Raw genomic sequence first — 19044 nt, forward strand, 5'->3', positions numbered from 1 at the left:
TCCACAAAGTGTTCATCACCCATTCCCCAAGGACACACAGAGGCCAGGGGTGTGGACACAGAAACAAGCCAGGCCACAACCCTTTAACCTGTGAGCAGCTGAGGAAGCCCCTTGGCTGTCGGGGAGCGGGAAGCAGCTGAACTGCTTTAGGGAAAATGAAGTCAACAGCCCAGCAGTAATGAGCACACCCGCGCCCAGACCTTGGTTTCTAAAACTCTTCTCCAATAACAGAAACTAGGGCTACTTGGAGAAATGGCTGATTCTGGGACTGAGACTAGACATATGTATGGTCTAGTCTGAAGAGCTGGAATATCGTAGCACCAGAAAGCCACACACAAGACATACGGGCAGAAAACAGGAGACAACCCAGAAAAGCCCAAAAAAACCTGGCCAGGGCTGGGCTGCCTGAGCAACAAGACAAACAACTCAGTGTTGGATCATAAACCAAAGAATAAAAGAAATATCCATGCTCTGTACTGATGAAAATAAGTTACTGAATAAACAAATAAATGAGAAAATGAGAGTGAAGGGATAAAGTATTTTATGCAGAAATATTGGAATAGTTTATGCAGCTACTCTGCCCACACTGAAATGTAATATCTTCTTGCTTCTCTCCCCTGACTTGTGGGCTGCAATTGGTGACGTTTCCAAAATGCACAGTATGAAAATGGAGAGAAAAATGACCCTTAACAGAAACCCGACAAACACTGCTGCTACCAGCTGGTCAAGTTAACATCATCAGTGATAAGTGATCTTATGGGAGGACCCTGGAGAGGGTCTGATGAGAATGTCTCTTTACCCCAATGGTCTTTCTTCCCCAGGCCCATGTGTGTGTGCGCAATGGCTCACTCATGTCTGTCTTTATGCAACCCATTGACTGTAGCCTGACAGGCTCCTCTATCCATGGGATTCTCCAGACAAGAATACTGGAGTGGGTTGCTACACCCTCCTGCAGGAGATCTTCCCAACCCAGGGATCAAACCCAAGTCTCTTATGTCTCCTATGATGGCAGGTGGGTTCCTTACCACTAGCACCACCTGGGAAGCACCCCGGAAGTCCATAACCTCTGTCTAACCACAAGAAAACATGATAAAAGCCCGAATTGGGAGGCCTTCTATAAAATACCTCACCAATACTCCACAAACTTCCCAATTTCATCAAAAACAAGGAGGGTCTAAGAAACTGTCCCAGACTAGAGGAGCATAAGGGAATTGGACAAGTAAATGGCCTGTGGCCTCTGAATGGGATCCTGAGAAGGAATAAGGACATTAGAGAAAAAACTAGTGATATCCTAGGAAAGTTGAGTTTGGGGCATAGTAACACAGCAGTGTTGGTGTATCAGTCATGTCAAAAGTATGGTGATGGAAGGTGTTAACTACAAAGGGAGCTGAGTGGTGGGATGCGGGGACTTGACTACATTTCAGCTTTCCTGTGAGTCTAAACATATACAGAGACATTCCTTCAAAGCTTGTAAAAATCTTCCCTGCAACTCTCAGACACGCCCTCCCTCTGAATCAGACCGCTGCCTGAGATGGATGCCCTCTGAGCCATGAGGCTGACATTCAACGCAAGGCTATGTCTGCAAGGTTAGAACCAGCATTGCAGGATGACCCTCCTGAGACATAAAACAGCATCTCAACTTTGAATCTCTGAGCGTTGGCACAGGAAAGACAAAAAGCATCAGTCCACTCTTGTCTGTCCCTGAACCACGCCTTCAAGGATGTTTATCTAACAGGGTGTGCAACAGAGGGCTGGGTTTGTGTAATCCTGGACATAGAACAAAGAGCTAGCTGATGTTATTGTCATCAAAGGCAGAGGCAAGTGAGAAGAAGAGGTTTCCAGAATTGTGGATCTGGGAAAACAGCTTCCACCGGCAGGTGGCAGAAAACTTACCGCAAGGTCCAAAATATTTGCCTTCAATCGGAGCCATTATTGTTCACTGAAGTCTAAGGGTGGGATTACAGACCGAAGCTACATTTTACACTGTGTGTTCTATTTGTATAAAGCTCTCCTCAGACATGTAACCGAGACCTGGGCATTTGCCAGAGTGAAGTCAAGGGAGCTTTTTATGAATAGAGTCGAGTTTTACACCAAAGAACATTCTTTCCAGGTGAGCTATGGGAGAAATCCTTTCTCTAAGCACTGAAGGATTAACAAATAATTAAATGCTCCCAAGCTCCAGTCTTGTCTGGTCTCCCTGTCGCAATTTGAGTTTAACTGCCCCAGCAACACACACACACACACACACACACACACACACACACACACACACACATCCTAGCATGCATCCTAGTGCGGAACTGTGGTCCCAGCCAGGTTGCTACTACCTTCTCAGGGCGTGATTGTGGAGATGGGCACGCATGGACAGATTCAGGAAGAGAAAGAGGGAGTAACCTCACCTCTTCTTCTGGGAAGCCAGGTTGTGATGACTAAGCCCTCCTCTGCCCTGGTCCAGTCGGAAGATGGACCCACGTGGGTTACTCTCAGGGAGGAGATACTGTAAAGAATGTTCCCCGGCCACATGGGAGGATCCAAGACAGCCCCTTCCTGGGGCTGAGGACAAACAGGAGAAGCTGAATAACTGGCCTTCAGGAACCTGGGGGGAACCCCACAACTCGGACACTTGGACCTCCGAAGAGGAGTGTTGCCCAGCCAGTGATGCTGGAATTGGGGTCACTTTGAGGATGATTCCCTGGTCCTTGGTGACTCAGATGGTAAAGAATCTGCCTTCAGTGCAGGAGACCCGGGTTCAATCCCTGGGTTGGGAAGATCCCCTGGAGGAAGAAATGGCAACCCACTCCAGTATTCTTGCCTGGAGAGTCTCACAGTCAGAGGAGGCTGGAGGGCTACAGTCCATGGGTCACAGAGTCGGACACGACTGAGTGACTAACACTTTTACTTTTCGCTTTCCCTTTAAGGCTAATTCCAGAAACTGGTGCTCACTGAGGCCCCTGGAACAATCTGCACCCCCTTGGAGGCCAACTGAGGCTGGGGTCACACAGACAGGAATGGGAGACCACCCGGAAGAGATGGAGGGGTCAGTGTCCCTGCTACCTCCAGATGCCCTCGCTCTGTGCCCCCACTGGGCAGCAGGCTGGGCCTCCCAGGGGTCTGGTCCAAGAGAGACAAAGGCAGAGCGTGGGTCACCCCCTGCCAGACTCAGCGTCTCCGGCCAGACGCTTGGCAAACCTCACCAGACACTTGAAGAGGTGGTGCTGTGGTGATGGGTATCAGGCCCTAGCTCAGCAAACCAGAAGGCCAAGGCCACCGGAGCCTTCAATAAAGCAACTCTCAAACTAGAGAAACAAACAACCTCAAATGAGTTTTCCTCATTTTTTGGTGCTTCTAAGTGAACTGGCGTTGGACAGTCTGCGTGAAAGGGCTTCTTTTCAGCCTTGAGGAACGTTCTCTGCCATGCCGATTTCATTTCCTAGTCTGGATTCTGAAGTCCAGATTCTAGAGCACGTGGTATCAATACTGTGGGGTCAACTTTCGGGAGGTGGCTCCTGTCATCCCTACAAGCCACCATGAAATACTTGCATTCATGAAGTCAGGACTGTTGTGTGCACAGATGGGATTTGCTTTTATAATTTGCTGGGTAAGACGCACTTAGGAAACAGGCAGGTCCACCTGTGTCCTCAGTGAAGCCCGTTGTGATTCCAGCAGCTCCCCCTGGGAAGGCCCACTGGGCGAGCACCCCCATATCCTTAAACACAGTCTGTTGACATGCTCTGCTTCCTCGGATCCATGAAACAAAGCAGGACGGGTCTTAGAAGACAAGCATCACAAGCAATGCCCCGTCACAGTGGCATCCGTCACGTGGTCCTCGGAGAGACGGGTGGGTGATGGGCAGCAGAGAAGGGTGTCTCCTCATCACGGTTCTGAAACCTTCTACTGCAGCCCACCCCAAAACCTGAGCCCAGCCTAACAGGGCACAGAGGCCTGACTCCTGTCTGAATCAAAGCCTTGGGTCTAAACGCACTTGATGGGGTGGTTTTGCTGCTCTGGGGATGGCCACATATCTCAGTGGCCACATTTACAGCTGCTTCCCAGGTGGCACTAGTGGTAAATGCAGGAGATGTAAGAGACGTGGGTTCCGTCCCTGGGTCCAGAAGACCCCCTGGAGAAGGCATGGCAAACCCACTCCAGTATTCCTGCCTGGATAACCCTATGGACAGAGGAGCCTGGCGGGCTATAGTCCATGGGGTCGCAGAGTCAAACACCACTGAAGCTTATGCTCATATGCTTATATATAAGGAGAGAGGGACGAGGGAATGACCGAGCACACCTTTGGGCAAAAGCCCCGCATCCCCACTGCCAGTAAGCGTTGGGAAGCACGTGACGTGGACATTGACAAGAGGCACTTTGAGTCCGGAAAGCCTCTCCACACTGTGAGGTCCACCCCATCACTGCAGGACAGCTGGGAGACAGTCCTCCCCTGTGACTCTGGCGGCAGCTGACCCTGGGGAAAAAGCGCAACTGCTCACAGGACCCTGCGAGCATCTTGTTTGTCCTTCAGTTTGATGACCACTTCCTGACTCAGGAGTGGTCATCTTTTTTATTTTTCCTCCACATTAATTTCATTTTTTTTCATTCAATTCCTTTTGAAACTGGCAAGGCAAACACTGTCCCCTCTTACAGATGAGAAACCTGAGGAAGGGCAGCTCACCCAAGGTCCTGCTGGTGCCGAGAGCGCAGAAAGACTGAGCGCCCCTCAAGATGAAGGCTCACGGCTCTGGAGCTCCCACCACTGGGCTGAGAATTACATAAAGGGACTGCAGCTGCATTTTATTTGTAAAGAGTTTCTTCAACTACGAGTCTCTTGACATGAGCCTGTGCACGTATATTAACATACACACATTTATCACGTACATACACACGTGTGTGTGTCTGGGGTCCCGCACCATGGCTGGAGGTTGGCACAGACCACAGTGGGGTTGCGGGGGAGCTGAGGGCAGACCCCGAACAGCGAGGCTTGCGGGGCTGTTGGCTCCATCAAAGTCACCCCCCACCGTGTGGCTGGTGTGGCCCCCCCTGCAAGCCCTAACCAGCGAGGCAGGACCAAACGGCAGGTGCTGCCTTCCTCCCAAGCTCAAAAGTTTAAAAGAGGACCCATGATATCTTCACTTAACATTTAGAAGATGCTGGAGCAGAATTTTTGCTTTTCTTAGGAAAGAAGTATCCATCTCCAGCTTCAGTCTTTTCTGAATCATCGCCGTTATATATGCATGAAATCCTGAACACGAGGTCAGCACACTGGCTTCCCATCACACATGGAAAGGTGCAGAAGTCAAGCTCCCAGGACCCTCTCCCACCATCATCTCCGCAGCCTCAGCCCAGCATCTGAGCTGCCTGCATAGACTGGGTTGGGGGGGAGCAGGCTTTGGCTTCCTAATTATCCGATGGTGGACTCTTTAGTCACCCAAGAGCCTGTCCAGGAGTTTTGACTTTGGGGATCCCTAACAGGCCCTGGGTTGAATTGGTTGACTGTGACCACGGGGGCCTCCCGTCAGCAATACCTTGTCAAGGAGCCATCAGCAAGAGCTGCGGTGGCTCTGTTTTTAGTAACGTGTAATTAGTGTAACCAGAAAGCCCTCAGAAAACAGCATCCAGAGCTTCAAAGAAGAGGCAGGGTGACTGGCAGAAGAAACCCCTGTTCTAACAGATGACGCCAGGCCAGGAGTCTATTCTTAGGGCAGCTCCCCATCCTCACCTGACATGTGTCACCGTGTCACCAGACCGTCTGACACCACATCCTCTGCTCATCAACACACACCCCCACAACACAAGGGCAGCGACACTCACACCTCTGCTCCCAGGGCCTCAGTGTCACCTCCCTCCTCCACGAGCACCCCTTCCATCAGCCACGGGCCCCAGGAGGCTAGACACCCACTGCCGTCCACGCTGGTCACAGAAGGGAGTTGACACAGCAGCACCCACTTCCCCGGGAGAAGCTTGGAGCCTTCCAAAGAGTGTGGCCCAGACTCCACTCGGGGGACGTGGTGTTTCCTGCAGACCCGGGTGACAGCCATGGTCCAGGGCATGCAGTCCATGCACAGTGAGGTTTGGGCCTGCAGCCGGGCCACCCGCTGGGGCTGGTGCTCCCAGCATCTCAGAGCAGACCTAGTGAGGGCCTGGGTGGCCAGATCCCACCAGGGCTGGTGTTTTGTTTGGAAGCTTTTCCATCGTGAGGAGGTGGCCCGTGGTTTCCCAGGGCAAATCTTATGAAGGGGAGGCTGCACCTGAGCAGACAGGGAGGCTTTCTCAGGGTCCTCGGGGGAGGGGAGGGAAGACCCTCACCCAGGGAATGACCCTGCACACGCGTGGGTCACAGGGAGCACCTTGAGCTGGGACGTCACGCCTGTGGACTGGGCTTACGTGGGCTTAATGTGGTCTCCAGGCAAATCTCCCTCCCTTTTAGCTGTTTCTCCATGTCCTCTCTTTACTTTACAGATGGATTTAAGACAAAGGAGAGATCTGTCCTGGATGTGACATGTGACTTTGCATAAACAAGCATTTTTAAAAGTCAGTGAACTAGGAGTTGGGGTGAGCTCTGAAAGGGACTTTTGTGGGCACTCAGCACAGACTAAGTCTTAATTTATTCTTTTCTTCTGCACACATACATCTTGAATACATCTTCATTTTTCCCCTGTTTTGTTTTTAAAATGGCCTTGAAACCACACTGGTGTTTCTCTTTTGCTTCTCCTCCAATAGAGGCACAGTCTTTCCTGCAGCTTTGCCATCCCCAGCTCCCCATCGTCTCCAAGAAGATGAAAACAAGGAAGCAGCCAGGACCTCAGGGAAGTCCCAGGGCAAGTACCTGGCATGTCATTCTGAGATGATGCTATGGATTCCTGGGTGGAGGTCAGGCTGGCCTGAGCCTGGAGGGAGGCCCGTCTCCCTCCAATATGCCCCCACACAGTCCATGCTCCCACCATCGCCTTGACATCTGCCTATCCCCAACTCTCTCTGATGGTCCTCCTCTCTGTATGATGGTCCTCCTCTCTGTATGATGGTCCTCTTCTCTCTCTGATGATCCTCTTCTCTCTCTGATGGTCCTCCTCTCTGTATGATGGTCCTCATCTCTCTCTGATGGTCCTCCTCTCTCTCTGATGGTCCTCTTCTCTCTCTGATGGTCCTCATCTCCCTCTGATGGTCCTCCTCTCCCTCTGATGGTCCTCATCCTCCTCCGGTGGTCCTCTTCTCTCTCTCATGGTCCTCCTCTCTGTATGATGGTCCTCATCTCTCTCTCTTGGTCCTCCTCTCTGTATGATGGTCCTCCTCTCTCTCTGATGGTCCTCCTCTCTCTCTGATGGTCCTCTTCTCTCTCTGATGGTCCTCATCTCTCTCTGATGGTCCTCTTCTCTCTCTGATGGTCCTTTTCTCCCACTGATGGTCCTCTTTTCTCTCTGCTGGTCCTCATCTCACTCTGATGGTCCTCATCTCCCTCTGATGGTCCTCATCCTCCTCCGGTGGTCCTCTTCTCTCTCTGATGGTCCTTTTCTCCCACTGATGGCCCTCTTTTCCCTCTGGTGGTCCTCTTCTCCCTCTGATGGTCCTCTTCTTTCTCTGATCACTCTTAAGGCCTCTCTAAAAACTTCAGGTCTGCCCTTCTGTGATCTGAATCTCACAACCCATCTCTTTCTTGAGCATAAACCACTGTAACACACATACAGCTGGCACACGTGCAGCATAACACTGAGCCCCATTCACCCAGAGCTCCAAGAGCTCACATTAATTGTGCACTAACCCTTCTGATGCCTGTAAGGTATCAGGAGCCAGAGGGCTTGGATGTTCCAGGGGCTACCATCCCTGCATTTGAAAAGACCTTTGTGGGAATGCAATGGCCTTCCTCTCCTTATTGGTACACAGAATCTTTGAAAACCAGTGGTTGTGGAGTAAGCTGATTTAGGGACATGCTGGATGCTAGGTACTTAATAAATGCTTGTTTGATTACAAAGTGGTCCACTTGAATCTTAAGGTATGCATTATAGAATTATAATTTGATTATGAAAAATTTAGTTAGTTTTTTTTTTTTTTTGGCCACGTTGCACAGCTTGCAGGGTCTTAGTTCTCTGACAAGGGTTTAAACCTGGGCCCCCAGCAGTAAAAGGTCAGAATCCGAACCACTGGACCACGGAAGTCCCAACTTACTTTTTTTTTTAAGTTCAGTAAGTCAGGGGGCAGGTAAGTCACACCAGCATCAGGAAACATCTATTGTCCTAGTCAAGATTCCCCAGAAAAACAGAACCACTAGGAAGCTGAGAAGTTTCAAGATCTGCAGCTACAAGCTGGTCACCCAGGAGAGCTGATTGTGTACATTGAGCGTGGGTCCCAGCATGAAGGCAGGGGATGGCCAATGCCCTGGTTGTTTCACAGTGGCTCCTAGAAGGATCCTGGGTGTGCTGGAGGAGTGTAGAGGGGGAGAGCAAGATGCTGAGGTGATGGCAAAAGCACCTTTGAACTCAAAAGAACAGGAGTCCCTAAATCAGTCAGGAACGAGTGGATTGCAGAGGCATCATATTTCAGGCTAAGTTTAGGTGTAGGAGGAGGCAGTGGAGAGAGTGGCTCTCCATGCAGCAGCTGCAGACAGTCCTCCTCCCTTCGTCTGTGTATGGGTGCAAGGGCTGCATCCACTTGTCCTGGGTTTTAGGTTTAACTCTGAGGGCCTTGCTTACCGGCGAGCACATTCCTGTAGGTGTCTCAGTCTTGCAATTGCTTTAAGACAATTGTTTACAAATAGCAAAAAGAGAAAATGGAGCCACATGTACATCTGCTTATTCTAGTCCTAAAGGAAAGTAATGAAAACTGAAGCACTAGACCCCACGCACAGTCTCCCCAGGGGGACAGGTAAGGGGTGTTTAGAAAAGAGGAGCATAAAAGAAAAAAGAAAATGGAAAAGAGGCCATAATGAAAAATATAGCAACTATAAATAAACAGATAGCAGCATTGACGTGGCCCACTTGGCTGAAACCTATAAAAGTGGTGGGTGAGCCAGGTTGTGATGAACCAGTAGGGGAGATGACCAGAGACCCTCAGAGGTGCCTTAGGTGGAGGCGCCTCATTCTTCTGGAAGAGAGATGGGGGAACAGGGAGGGGGGGTCCTGAAGACAGGAAGGAATATGCAAAGTGTGGGTGGGAAGCACCTGGACCCAAGAAGCCACTGGCCATGAAGTGACTAAATTCAACCTTCCCCACCCTGGCAGAGCCTAGTAGCATGTTGTCTGGGAGGGTCCAAAGCAGGACACATCTTGGAGTGTCACACAGAAGGCAGCAACACTGAGTAGAAGCCCAAATCATGGGGAGACCCCCCGTGACCCTCCCCCCATCAGATACCAGAAGGCAGGCTCCCACACTCAGTGGAGGACAATACGCTTCTCTAACGTCTTGACATAATTGTTTTCTTCTGTATCTTGACTCAGTTCCTTGGCAGTGTCTTTCCCATCTCCTGGATTTAGACGTTGTCTGTACTCCAGTGACTCTCATCTCTGCATCCTCAGCCTGACCGACCTCTGACTAGGGATTCACCCACCCTCCTTCACACTCAGCATCCCAGCTCAGATGTTTCACAGACATCTCAAGCTTACTGCGTCCAAAATTGAATTCCTGAACTTCACACCCAAACCCACCGGGGTCACAGTTTTCCCATCTCAAGTAGCATCCACCCCACCTGTCAGTTGCTCAGGCCAAAGTCTTTGGAACTGACTTTGACTCTTTCTCCCTCTCATGTCATAGCTCATGGGTTGGGAAACGTCCCTGGCTCAGGGTTCAAGGTCACCTGGACTATGGTCACTTCTCACCCTTCCCACTGCTGCCCCATGGACCAGTGGTCCAGTGGTCTCCATCTGGACCACTCTGGCAGCTCGCTGCACAAGGGAGAAGTGAAGCCAAACCTGTCTCTCTCCATCTGAACCCCAGCAGTGGCCCCTTCCATCCAGAGTGAATGCTGTGTCTTCACAGGGGCTCCAGCCCCATCTCCTGCCTCCTCCTACCCTTATCTCTGCTGTAGGGACACTGTCACCTTGCTGGCCCCGAGACGCCAGGCGCCCTCCCTCTTCATGCCTGGTCTTTCCACCACTCTTCTCTTGACCTGGGGTTCTTTCCCCACAGGTATCTCTGGACTGACTTCCTCACTTCACTCAGATCTTTGTGAAAATTTCACCTTCTCTGTGATGCCTAACTGGCCACCTCTTTGTTCGTGGTACCCGCTCTCCATCACAAACCTCCACCTCCCTTGTCTCACTCCCTATGTTTCCATAGCACGTTCAGACACCATCATCTACTGTTCATCACATTTCTTGGTCAGGGATTTCTGTCTTTTGTTCACTGACTTATTTCCCAGTGTCTAAAACACCACCTGCCCAATGAGGACTCAAAAATACTTATGGGACGAATGATGGTGTATCTTAGAGGCACCTGTGCACAGGCATCTTAACATATGGTGCCTCATTTATTGACTATGTCTGTGGGTCACATATTTTAAAATTTGCAAGTATTCTAGAGCTTCTGCTGAACTCAAATATTTCCTTCCCCTCTACAATTGTATGTGGTCTGGAGAAAACTTCAGATGTAGCTGGCGCAGGGGTTACAAGCTGGTGTGCGGCCTGAGGAGTCAGTACTGCAGCAGGAATATCGGGCTTCTTAAAGGTTTAACATTAGCTGCTAGCTTACCTTTTTAAAATGCTCATCTCCTGAAGGAATCACTCCTAGTGAGGTAAAGAGAGGAAACCATCCAATAAAAGAAAATGTACTTTATTGAATGTTCAGAAGGACAGGAAGAAAGACAGATGGAGACCTCAAGGTTCTTTCTCCTTCTCCGTTTCACATCTTAAATTAATACATTTCAGCCTGGCACCTTGGCATCGCCATACCCTAAAGTGACTACAGACCACCAGAACATCCTGTGACACAGGCAATTGGTCAAGTACGCTGTGTAACAGACGTGGCCCGGGGCAGAACTCAGTTTCTGTGAATTACCTATTGTCACCAACAGAAGGTGGGAAAGTCACCCAGTGCCAGAAACCCCGGGAAACCAGTTGTTCATGGGTGACATAAAATACACATCTCCCGTCTGGGCGATTAGCACACAAGATCGATTTTTTTTTTTTTTAATTTGTGGTGTGGAAATTAATTGGTTAGGAAGACAAAATGGCAGGCTTAAAAAGGAATTTTTTTCCCAATAACGTCGGACTTGAAGATGTAGGAAAAAGACTTATTTTACGGTTTGGTGCTAGCAGAAACAAGACAGGGGCTGATAGACCATGGAGGCATTGAAGCTCAGCTGAGACACCCGGCTGCCACATCTTCCACATCACCCTAGGGATCACTTTTTCCAGGGGAACGAGATTTTGCCTTCTACGGCAGACAGTAGCTCTGCAGTTTTATGAAGAAGAAAGGGATTTCAATATTCACCATTGTGCTCGTGGACTTCTTACAACATCCAAGAAAATCACTTCCAAAAGAGAGGGAAAAGAAGAAATTGACACAGGCTACATTTCAAGCGAAAGGGAGTTACGAATTAACTTCTATACCATTACAGTTTGTACTGGGGGTTTCCTTCACACCAGCCCACAGCCCAGAGTTGATTCCCTCTGGGTCAGGTCTGCAGCAAATTCCAGGGTGCATTTCCGATGAGAAATATTTTAGGGCTACAGTGGTCAGGGGGCCACAGCACATGCCCACAGACACACACACACACACACACACACACACACACACACACGCACACACATACACAGTCATAGCTAAGTCGTGTCCGACTCTCTGTGACCCCATGGGCTGTAGTCTTCCAGGCTCCTCTGTCCATGGGATTCTCCAGGCAAGAATACTGGAGTGGGTTGCCATTTCCTTCCCCAGGGGATCTTCCAGACCCAGGGATCGAACCCCGGTCTCCTGCACAAGAGAACACAAGTGTGTTCTCTGCATCCGCGTCTCTATCCTTGCCCTGCAAATAGGTTCATCAGTACCATTTTTCTAGGTTCCATGTACACGCATTAATATACAGTACTTGTCATTCTCTTTCTGACTTACCTCACTCTGTAGGCCAGGTTCTGGCTCCATCATTTCTGATTTGTGGTCCAAGCCCAGGTCTTTCCATGTTTGGAGACTGAGCCCCACAGACCTAACGATAGTTCAGCAGCCACATCGCTCTTTAGAGACAGAACAAGCACTGAAAACCCAGGTCTCCTCACTGATGGTCACGTTTCATGTAACGTTTCCAGAAGCAAAACAGCTCGTGCATTTCTATTCTTTTTAGTGCGTCTGTGAGCCAGACGCCCTGCTGGTCACCTCAGGAGCAGCATCCCATCAACCTCTCCGCCCTCTCCCAAGCAGGGGCTGTCACGCTCCATTTCAGAGGAAGCTCAGAGGGGGCATCTCTTTCCCAAGAGCCCTTGGCTTCTAACTGCAGATTCTTAACAGAGACTCCACTCCACCTCACTGCATCATGTCCCCAGATCTTGCCTCTACATCTGCCTGCTGATGTCCTTGCTGGTATGCATGCACCTGTTTTAACAAGAAAAGAATGTGCTGTTTTTCATTATTTAAATGGAAATTAATTTTCTTAATTTATTCATTGGAAGGACTGATGCTGAAGCTGGAACTCCAGTACTTTGGCCACCTGATGCAAAGACACAATTCATTGAAAAAGACCCTGATGCTGGGGAAGATTGAGGGCAAGAGGAGAAGGGGACGACAGAGGATGAGATGGTTGGATGGCATCACTGACTCAAGGGACATGAGTTTGAGCAACCTCTGGGAGATGGTGAAGGACGGGGAAGCCTGGCATGCTGCAGTCCATGGAGTCACAAGGAGTTGGACAGGACTTAGTGACTGAACAACAACAATTTAACTTGAAGCTTTAATGGTTAGAGGCAATTAAAATATTTAAGGAGGTCCATGGCCACACCACCCTGAACAGCCTGATCTTATCTGATCTGGAAAGCTAAGCAGGATTGGGCCTGGTTAGTACCTGGATGGGCTACTGCCTGGGAATACAGCGTGCTGAAGGCTTTTTAAAAAGGTAAAATATTTAATATAAATTGAAAAACTGAAACTGTAAGAAATATTGATTCTATTAAAATGTAACCACCATGAAATACAAAAGTAACATACTCCAAGATAGGATAATATTTCCCACCAAAACATCCAAACACCTTTACTAGACTTGTGTTCTCTGAGCCTTGAACTCTTAAATGATGTCAAAGCTACTGGAACATGTATGCCTGCATTTGAAGCGGTACAAGATATAAGTTTTATCTCTCCAAATTCTGAAACATTTCTGTGATGAAACAAAAAAATCAATCTACCTGGAGTCCAGATTGTGCTGCTCAGAAGAATCGGAGCTCCTGGAGGGGTGGCTGAGTCCAGGTCTGGGGTAGGCCTTGGACAAGGTGAGCCTGTGACCTCTTTCAAGGGAACAGGAAGGGTGACATTCTGGAATCAGGTCAAGAAGACCCAAGAGCCAGTTTGAAGGAGCTCCCACCGGCTGCAGACGGACAACCCTTGCTCCCGGCGATGCCGGACCCCCTTGTCGACCCCATCCTTCCCGTACTCCGGCGCCTCCCAGGACTCACAGGCGTCTTTACATTCCTCTGACCCCAGCCCACCTGAGCCTTCCTTACCTGTGCTCACTGCTGTGTTCTTTCTTCCCACCAAGAAACTCCAGTTGGATGAGAATAGGATCCGGTTCTTATTTGTCCTGGATCCCCCAGTTTCCAGGAGAGATGTTGCTTGTATTAGGGGCTCAATGAACTTGCTTTGAACTTGGAAGCTGAAATGACACGGGGTCGTAACTACAGGATAGGCTTGGGACAATCAGCTCCCTCCTGTAAGAATTTTTTCGTGTATTCAGTGATTGCATTACCTTGCCTGGTAGTCACCAGGTGCAGACATACTGTTAACTTTTGTGTGCCACTTCCTGTCAAACAGAAAAAAAAAAAATGATGTTGAAAATTGTGTGTATCTGGGGTCTTTGGCAGGACTTTGAGAAGGCTGTTGAGGGTTTCTGGGAGATGAGCTGGTTACTCAGGCATGTTGACACACAGGCGCTAGGGCCAGCTTACTATCACCAGCGTCATATTTGGGGTGATATTTGACATCTGTCAATGCACGCCATGATACTAATAACACACTGAGGTGCATTTGCCTACCGCAGACGTCAATGAGGTGCAGCCAAGAATTTAAAGAAAAGCGACCGTGGGTGCTTTCAGCTGAAAGAGGAAATATCAAACAAAAGCAAGTGGGAATGATCTCGGCTGTACAAAACCTCTCCCTGGTGAGCCAAGGACTTGGAGGAGTGGTTGAGAAGGTATCCAGCTTGGGAGAGATGGGGACTGTGGTTGCATTTAAGCCTCCACCAAACATTTAGTGGTTGAAAACATCACCAAACAGGCAATTTCATCTCTGTTTCCCCCAAACCTCAACCATCTGAAGTCTGTTATGCAGACCCAGCCACAATTATTAAGTCCATCCTCAGATATATATATATTTTTTCAAAGCAAAATACTTTTAAGCTTCTCTCAAGGGGATTTATGTTCAAATCTTGTATCACTTTGGGCTCTCTTCTGGAACTCCCTAAGCGCTCCATGTTCTGCTCATTTTTCCTCATTCTATTATAACTGTCAAACTCAACTCCCTCATAAGTAGTCGTGACAGTCAGAAAAGGAAAGAAAAACCCTTCAAGATTCTAGCATCAAAGCCGACGCCTCTCAGGTTATATCTTCAAGAGGCTGGCAGCAGGGCAATCTTTGTGTTAAACAACCAAAAATGTGACATTTAAGTAGGGACAGATGCCGAGCTTCATGATATAATAAATGCTGGGCAGCACCGTTCCAAATCTGCAGTGCACACAAGTAGCATGTGAGGTCAATTTTCCCAGCGATCCCTAATTCCTTCATGACAATAGATCACTTTACCGATGACCCTAACAAAAGCAGTTAGCTGCCCTCCTATCACACAAACCCCAGAGGCGAACAGAATGATTTCATGCATAATACAAATAGCCATTTAGGAAAAATAAAATCAAATCATGGAAAATCGTGGTGGAGAAACAGCCAAACGGAGGCTAACAACTTCCATTCGTGGAAACATTTTTCTAATCCTGGGTCACTTGCAAGGAGTAAAAAGTCACGGGTTGATGTGAGAGCCGTAAGAGCCACCAGAGATAATTCACGTTCAGGGCTCATGACTTTGGGTCCAAGCCCCCTGTGTTTGTACAGGGATGGTTGTATGAAAAAATGACACCAGACACAAGCAACATTAGGAGGCGCAAGTCAAGCCTAAAGGTAATAATCACCTTGTTCACATATTGCGGCCGACACCCTCCAGTCCAGTAGCTGCTGGCCAACGTTAAAATAATGCACTAAAAAGCCATCCTTGCCTTTGCCCCTTGGACTACTTAATGAATCAATGACTATCAGGTGAACTCACACGCCAAATGCCAGGAAGCAAACAAAGAGAGGGCAAGAGGGTCTGCCCTGAAACGCAGAGGTTGGCCTGGCCACACGCCAGAGAGAGCCGAGTTTTCAACGTGTCTCATTCTTTGACCCCAAGTGCCCAGAATCTGCACATTCTAAGATGACTGTCACCGCCAGAACAAGGAGCAGGGGAGGAATCGAGACAGGAAGCACCGCAGCTCTGATAGAAATTCCTCTAGGCATCAACTTCGTGAGGAGAAAAAAGACCTTGTCAAGCACTTTATTCACTGAGCTTTTCCTTCCTGAGTGACTGACATCAGATAGGTAAGCCATCCTTTCTTCCTCTCTGCAGTAAGGATCAATGCTCCATTGTTTATATAGTTCTATCAGATTAAAACACTATCATTATTTTTAATATTCTGCAAGAGAGTGAGTACCCATTTCTAGAACCAGATACCAGCTGGGGGATGTGGTGGGGGCAGGGAGAGTGTATAGAGCCACTGCTTTCTGGACCAACGACTCGGGTTACCTCTGTGAGATGTGTCTGCCCCACGCAAGGGGCTCCTCCTAATCAGTTCCTCCTTCTTCAGGATGCAGAAATTCTCATCCTTAGAAATAGCTTTGATACACCTGATATAATCTCCAATGGGGTCCCAGTAAACAGCCCATTTCCAAATTTGCTGGCATATTGACTGCAGCACTTCAACAGCATTATTGTTTAGAATTTGAAATAGTTCAGCTGGAATTCCATCACCTCCACTAACTTTGTTCGTAGTGATGCTTCCTAAGGCCCACTTGACTTCACATTCCAGGATGTCTGGTTCTAGGTGAGTGATCACACCATTGTGCTTATCTGGGTTGTGAAGATCTTTTTTGTACAGTTTTTCTGTATCTTCTTGCCACCTCTTCTTAATATCTTCTGCTTCTGTTAGGTCCATACCATTTCTGCCCTTTATTGAGCCCATCTTTGCATGAAATGTTCCCTTGGCATCTCTAATTTTCTTGAAGAGATCTCTAGTGTTTCCCATTCTATTATTTTCCTCTATTTCTTTGCATTGATCACTGAAGAAGGCTTTCTTATCTCGCCTTGCTATTCTTTGGAACTCTGCATTCAGATGGAAATATCTTTCCTTTTCTCCTTTGCCTTTCCTTCTCTTCTTTTCTCAGCTATTTGTAAGGCCTCCTTAGACAGCTATTTTGCTTTTTTGTGTTTCTTTTTCTTGGGTATGGTCTTGATTCCTGTCTCCTGTACAATGTCACAGACCTCCGTCCATAGTTCTTCAGGCACTCTAACAGATCTAGTCCCTTTAATCTATTTCTCACTTCCACTGTATAATCATAAGGGATTTGATTTAGGTCATAACTGAATGGTGTAGTGATTTTCCCTACTTTCTTCAATTTAAGTCTGAATTTAGCAATAAGGAGTTCATGATCTGAGCCACAGTCAGCCCCCTGGTCTTGTTTTTGCTGACTATATAGAGCTTCTCCATCTTTGGCTGCAAAGAATATAATCAACCTAATTTTGATATTGGCCATCTGGTGATGTGTAGAGTCTTCTCTTGTGTTGTTGGAAGAGGATGTTTGCTATGACCTGTGCACTCTCTTGGCAAACCTCTATTAGCCTTTGCCCTGCTTCATTCTGTACTCCAAGGCCAAATTTGCCTGTTACTCCAGGTGTTTCTTGACTTCCTACTTTTGCATTCCAGTCTCCTATAATGAAAAGGACATCTTTTTGGGGTGTTAGTTCTAGAAGGTCTTGTAGGTTTTCATAGAACCATTCAACTTCAACTTCTTCAGCGTTACTGCTTGAGGAATAGACTTGGGTTACTGTGACATCGAATGGTTTGCCTTGGAAATGAACAGATCATTCTGTGGCCACAGGCCTGGAAAAGGTCAGTTTTCATTCCAATCCCAAAGCATGCTCAAACTACTGCACAAATGCACTCATTTCACAGGCTAGCAAAGTAACGCTCAAAATTCTCCAAGTCAGGCTTCAACAGTATGTGAACCTTGAAATTCCAGATGTTCAAGCTGGATTTAGAAAAGGCAGAGGAACCAGAGGTCAAATTGCCAACATCTACTGGATCATCGAAAAAGCGAGTGAGTTCCAGGAAAACATCTACTTATGCTTTATTGACTACGCCAAAGCCTTTGACTTTGTGGATCACAACAAACTCTGGAAAATTCTTAAACAGATGGGAATACTAGACCACCTGACCTGCCTCCTGAGAAATCTGTATGCAGATCAGGAAGCAGCAATTAGAACTGGACATGGAACAACAGACTGGTTCCAAATCAGGAAAGGAGTACGCCAAGGCTGTATATTGTCACCCTGCTTATTTAACTTATATGCAGAGCACATCATGCAAAATGTGACTGGATGAAGCACAAACTGGAATCAAGATTGCTGGGAGAACTATTAATAACCTCAGATGTGCAGATGATACCACCCTTATGGCAGAAAGTGAAGAAAAATTAAAGAGCCTCTTGATGAAAGTGAAAGAGGAGAGTGAAAAAGTTGGCTTAAATCTCAACATTCCGTAAACTAACATCATGGCATCTGGTCTCATCACTTCACAGCAAATAGATGAGGAAACAATGGAAACAGTGACAGACTTTATTTTTTTTTGGACTCCAAAATCACTCCAGATGGTGACTGCAGCCATGAAATTAAAAGATGCTTGCTCCTTGGAAGAAAAGTTATGACCAACCTAGACAGCATATTTAAAGGCAGAGACATTACTTTGCCAACAAACATCTGTGTATTCAAAGCTTCGGTTTTTCCAGTAGTTATGTGACAGTTGGACTATGAGCAAAGCTGAGCACCAAAGAATTGATGCTTTTGAACTGTGGTGTTGGAGAAGATGCTTGAGAGTCCCTTGGACTGCAAGGAGATCCAATCAGTCCATCCTAGAGGAAATCAGTCCTGAATATTCATTGGAAGGACTGCTGCTGAAGCTGAAACTCCAATCCTTTGGCCACATGATGCAAAGAACTGACTCATTTGAAACAACCCTGATGCTGGGAAAGATGGAAGGTTTGAGGAGAAGGGGATGACAGAGGATGAGATGGTTGGATGGCATCACTGAGGTTGAGTTTGAATAAGCTCCAGGAGTTGGTGATGAATAAGGAAGCCTGGCGTACTGCAGTCCATGGGGTTGCAAAGTGTAGGACAAAAGTGAGCAACTGAACTGAGCTAAACAGCCCATTTGCTCTCAAAAAAGGATAACTAATCAAAAATGTAGGTTTCCCCCACATTTCCATTCCACAAGAGTGTAAATTGTTCACACAACCTCCCTTCACACAACCTAATACAAGAGACCCAGGGATGAAAATCACAAGGATGCTCTCTGATGCTTATATGGCTTCAGAAATCCATGCTAAACTGTCAGATGAAGGAATTTGCTTTGCTTTGTTTTGACATTATGCTATCTCCTGGTAGTATGGATGTAGACCTTGGGTCTTTGTTAACTAGTTCCTGACAATCCAAAATGATGGCCAGAAAGAAATATGAGGTCTCAATGTTCTTAAAGAAAGTCACCTTGTGTGGAAAGCATTTATGTGGAGTGGAAATGCAAGGTGTGGGGGGTTCCTACTGAGAGGGGCACTTGAAGGAAGTGACACAAGC

General features: G+C 47.7%; 1 protein-coding gene across 15 annotated transcripts in view; it reads right to left on the reverse strand.

Annotated features, from left to right (window-relative positions):
* Positions 1 to 10734: 10734 nt before the first annotated feature.
* Positions 10735 to 19044, reverse strand: part of LOC145516623 (uncharacterized) — a 32881-nt gene continuing 24571 nt past the window's right edge. For 3 of the 15 annotated variants that reach the window (XR_014061561.1, XR_014061557.1, XR_014061563.1), the window contains 5 exons: positions 13865 to 13918; positions 13623 to 13793; positions 13308 to 13406; positions 12031 to 12504; positions 10737 to 11452 (listed from right to left, as the gene is read on the reverse strand). Coding sequence is in view for 4 of the 15 variants with exons in the window: in XM_081517999.1 (XP_081374125.1) it covers positions 12465 to 12504; positions 13308 to 13434; positions 13623 to 13793; positions 13865 to 13918 (392 nt within the window). In the remaining 11 variants the exon portion in view is untranslated. Of the gene's footprint in view, positions 11453 to 12030; positions 12505 to 13307; positions 13435 to 13622; positions 13794 to 13864; positions 13919 to 19044 lie in introns of all 15 variants that reach the window. The other 12 variants (XR_014061565.1, XR_014061566.1, XR_014061559.1 and 9 more) reach the window with 11 other exon arrangements.

Source organism: Giraffa tippelskirchi, chromosome 8, assembly GCF_054371585.1.
Source record: "Giraffa tippelskirchi isolate mGirTip1 chromosome 8, T2T-mGirTip1v1.2.pri, whole genome shotgun sequence".
In the NCBI taxonomy this organism is placed as follows: domain Eukaryota; kingdom Metazoa; phylum Chordata; class Mammalia; order Artiodactyla; family Giraffidae; genus Giraffa; species Giraffa tippelskirchi.